Here is a 3082-nt window from a genome sequence, read left to right on the forward strand (position 1 = left end):
ATTATTATATTTCTCTCTGGAACTGGAAAGAATCAAAAATTATTTTACAATGTAAATCTTATGTTCAAGATGTATATAATATAACTTTTTCTAAATATATTCCTGGTCAGTTAACATCCAGTGGAATAGGACATATTAAATTTTGGAAAATGTCTAAAACTTTCACTGGGTTAAAACTTAAAGGTGAAATTGGTAAATTTGGGAATACAGAGATTTCTGATATTATAGCGATTCATCCTATGCCAAATGAAACTGTAAGAATGCATTAAATTAATTTTTTAATAAAACAAAGTTTTGTAAGTTCAAATAAATATTTCAGGTGATATCAGGTTGTGAGTGGGGTAATATACTTCTGTGGGATGAAAGTTTAATTAAACTTGAAGCATGTAAAAAAAATAAGGAAACAGCACATATTGGTTGTATTAGTCAATTTGAGTACACCAATGGAGAACTTATATCTGTTGGTAATAAAGAAATCTATGTGATTAGTAGTAAACAAAAGATACAAAGTGAATTGTAGTACAATGTATGATGTTACAGGATTAGATGGATGGATAAGATTTTGGTTTTATGAAACCATTGATCATGCCAATCTTTCCGATGAAGAACAATTTCTTGAAATTCAACCAATTTATGAATTTCAAATTGAAGAAGAAAAAGAAAGTGCAATGCTTATGAGTATTCAGAAACAAGAACCAAATTATCCTGAAAACACAATTTGGTATGGCCAGGTGAGTATATTATATTTAATTCATTTGCAATGATTGGCCAATATAATGGTTTCCTATGAATCTGTTACTATGTATGAATAGCCACTATAGTGACTGTTCTACATTTAAAGATAATAGATAATTAAATTTTTGATGATATCAAATTATCAATGGAAATAACACATATAATTATGATATACTACATTACTCAACAAATATATCTACAACAGAGTGCATATATCTGGCTTAAGTTATTGAACAGATGTAGCATCTTTTGGCCAGTTTTGCTGCAACAAAATATTTAAAAGATATATCATACCAACGTTTAAAGAAATATTTTGCAGGATGGAAATGGAGGACTATGGTTGCTTGACCTTTGTACTAGTAGAAAACAATTGCAAAAAAAAATTTTTACATGTCATGCTGGCCCTATAGTTGATATGGATGTAGCAGATTGGGGACCCTTTGTAGCTACACTTGATAGAAGTGGCAACTTGCATATTTATAATTATATAGAAAAAAAATTAATTCTAGTTTACAAATTCTATGACAATGGAAGTCAAGTGATTTGGCTTCCATGTAAGGTAAGTACTTTTTATTTTTAAGTATTTTAAAATAATTAAAGAAATACTATTTTACATAATTGTTTAGATTGAAAAAACAGGTTCATCACTTATATGTTCCTTTGAAAGTGGTATTGTTAGAATGATTGTAGTAGCAATGCAAGCAGCATGTACTAAAGATAATATAAAAGGAGATTATATAAAATTAATTCAAGTTTTAAAGCCACATTCAATGCCAATTACTGCAATGTGCTTAAATACATCTTGTAGGTGCGTTCAATGTGAATTAAATAACCTACTATTGTTAATATATGGAATTTGTTTTTAGTTTATTGGTAACAGGAAGTGATGATGCTACTATTTTTACATTTAATATTCATTTTACCAATACTTATCCTACAATTGTACCTATTGGTTATGTAAAACTTCCGTCATCTGTTACTTGTATGGCATGGAATCCTCAGGAAGTATATATAATTTTAAAAAAAAGGAACTTAGAAATATATTTTAAGAAACATAGTAGAAAATAATTTTAATTTTAATTTTAATATATAAATAGGAAGCTACTTTGTTAATTGGATGTTTAAAAGGAGACTGTGTGGAAGTAAAATTACCTGTAATACCTCAGTCATACACAACTATTTCTTATGAACTTATCAAGTGTAGTCCTGTGTCATTTAAATTTGAATCTGTAAAGTCTTCAATAGAACGAGAGGCTATGAAAAAAGAGTATGAAAGAGAAAAGGAAAAGAAACTTGCAGAAAAAAGAAAAGAAATGGAACAATTAATACTAGAAAATCCTCACATTATAATCGATGAAGAAACATTTTTGAGTAATAATTTACTTTGAGTTAGATATCTTATTTTAGTATATAGTTTTTCGATAATTATTGTAATTTATTTTTTTTTTTTAGTGGATCTTGATGAAAAAGAGGTCACTTTTCCAGAAATTTACATTCCAGAAACCCCAAATAAAATTTTAATAGCACAATATGGTATTGATGGAAATATATGGTTATTTATAGCTGGTTTTGATGCAGGATATGTTTACGAATACCCTCGTCCATTATCTGGAAGATTAAAACATAATAAACCAGTTAGGAGTAGAATAATGGAACGTGCAAAAAATATAGAAATTCATAACTTTCTTTTACAGTATGAACATTTAATTATGATCACTTAAAAAGGTAAAAAAATATATAAAAATGACGGATTACATTTCTTTTTAGCAAAACTAAGGAATATTTATTTTTGGGAACACAACATGGAGAACTTTGCATTATTAAGATAAAGGGAAAGGATCCATTAGATTTTTCAGATTGCTCTATTTTATCAATACATGATTATTATAATGGACACATATCTAGAATTTTATTGAGTTATGACAAGAAAATGTTATTAACATGTGGTTATGATGGAAATATATTTGCATTCAAAGTCAATGATAATATATATAATGAAGAGTACGAAGTACCCAAACCAGAATATCCTTCTTTTATGGTAAATTATTTATCATTGAATATGATCGAACGAATTAGTTTAAATAAAATATTTGGAATTACATTTTACAAATGTAGCCTAAGAGTGTTGAAGACATTGAAGATGCTGATTATCCAAATCTGGAAGAAGTAATTACTCAAAAGGAAAAAAACCGAATTATTTCAGTAGCAGAAGAGAAGAAGAAACACATTCTTGAAATCATACGTAATTTAACAGAAGAATATGTTAAAATTACTATAAGGTACATTTTTTTTAATGTAGAAATAATGCATAAAAATAAAATTTTTTCGTAATTTATTATTAATATTA

The 3082-nt window shown here is 27.1% G+C and overlaps 1 protein-coding gene across 1 annotated transcript in view; it reads left to right on the forward strand.

Moving 5' to 3' along the window:
* Positions 1–3082, forward strand: part of LOC108571076 — a 7237-nt gene that overhangs the window by 692 nt on the left and 3463 nt on the right. The window contains 10 exon segments of the mRNA XM_017933046.1: positions 9–254; positions 320–464; positions 541–731; positions 1055–1294; positions 1362–1543; positions 1602–1740; positions 1833–2106; positions 2188–2428; positions 2503–2773; positions 2851–3014. Of these exon segments, the coding sequence (XP_017788535.1) occupies positions 9–254; positions 320–464; positions 541–731; positions 1055–1294; positions 1362–1543; positions 1602–1740; positions 1833–2106; positions 2188–2428; positions 2503–2773; positions 2851–3014 (2093 nt within the window).

This window comes from Habropoda laboriosa, unplaced genomic scaffold, assembly GCF_001263275.1.
Source record: "Habropoda laboriosa isolate 0110345459 unplaced genomic scaffold, ASM126327v1 scaffold106, whole genome shotgun sequence".
Classification (NCBI taxonomy): Eukaryota; Metazoa; Arthropoda; class Insecta; order Hymenoptera; family Apidae; genus Habropoda; species Habropoda laboriosa.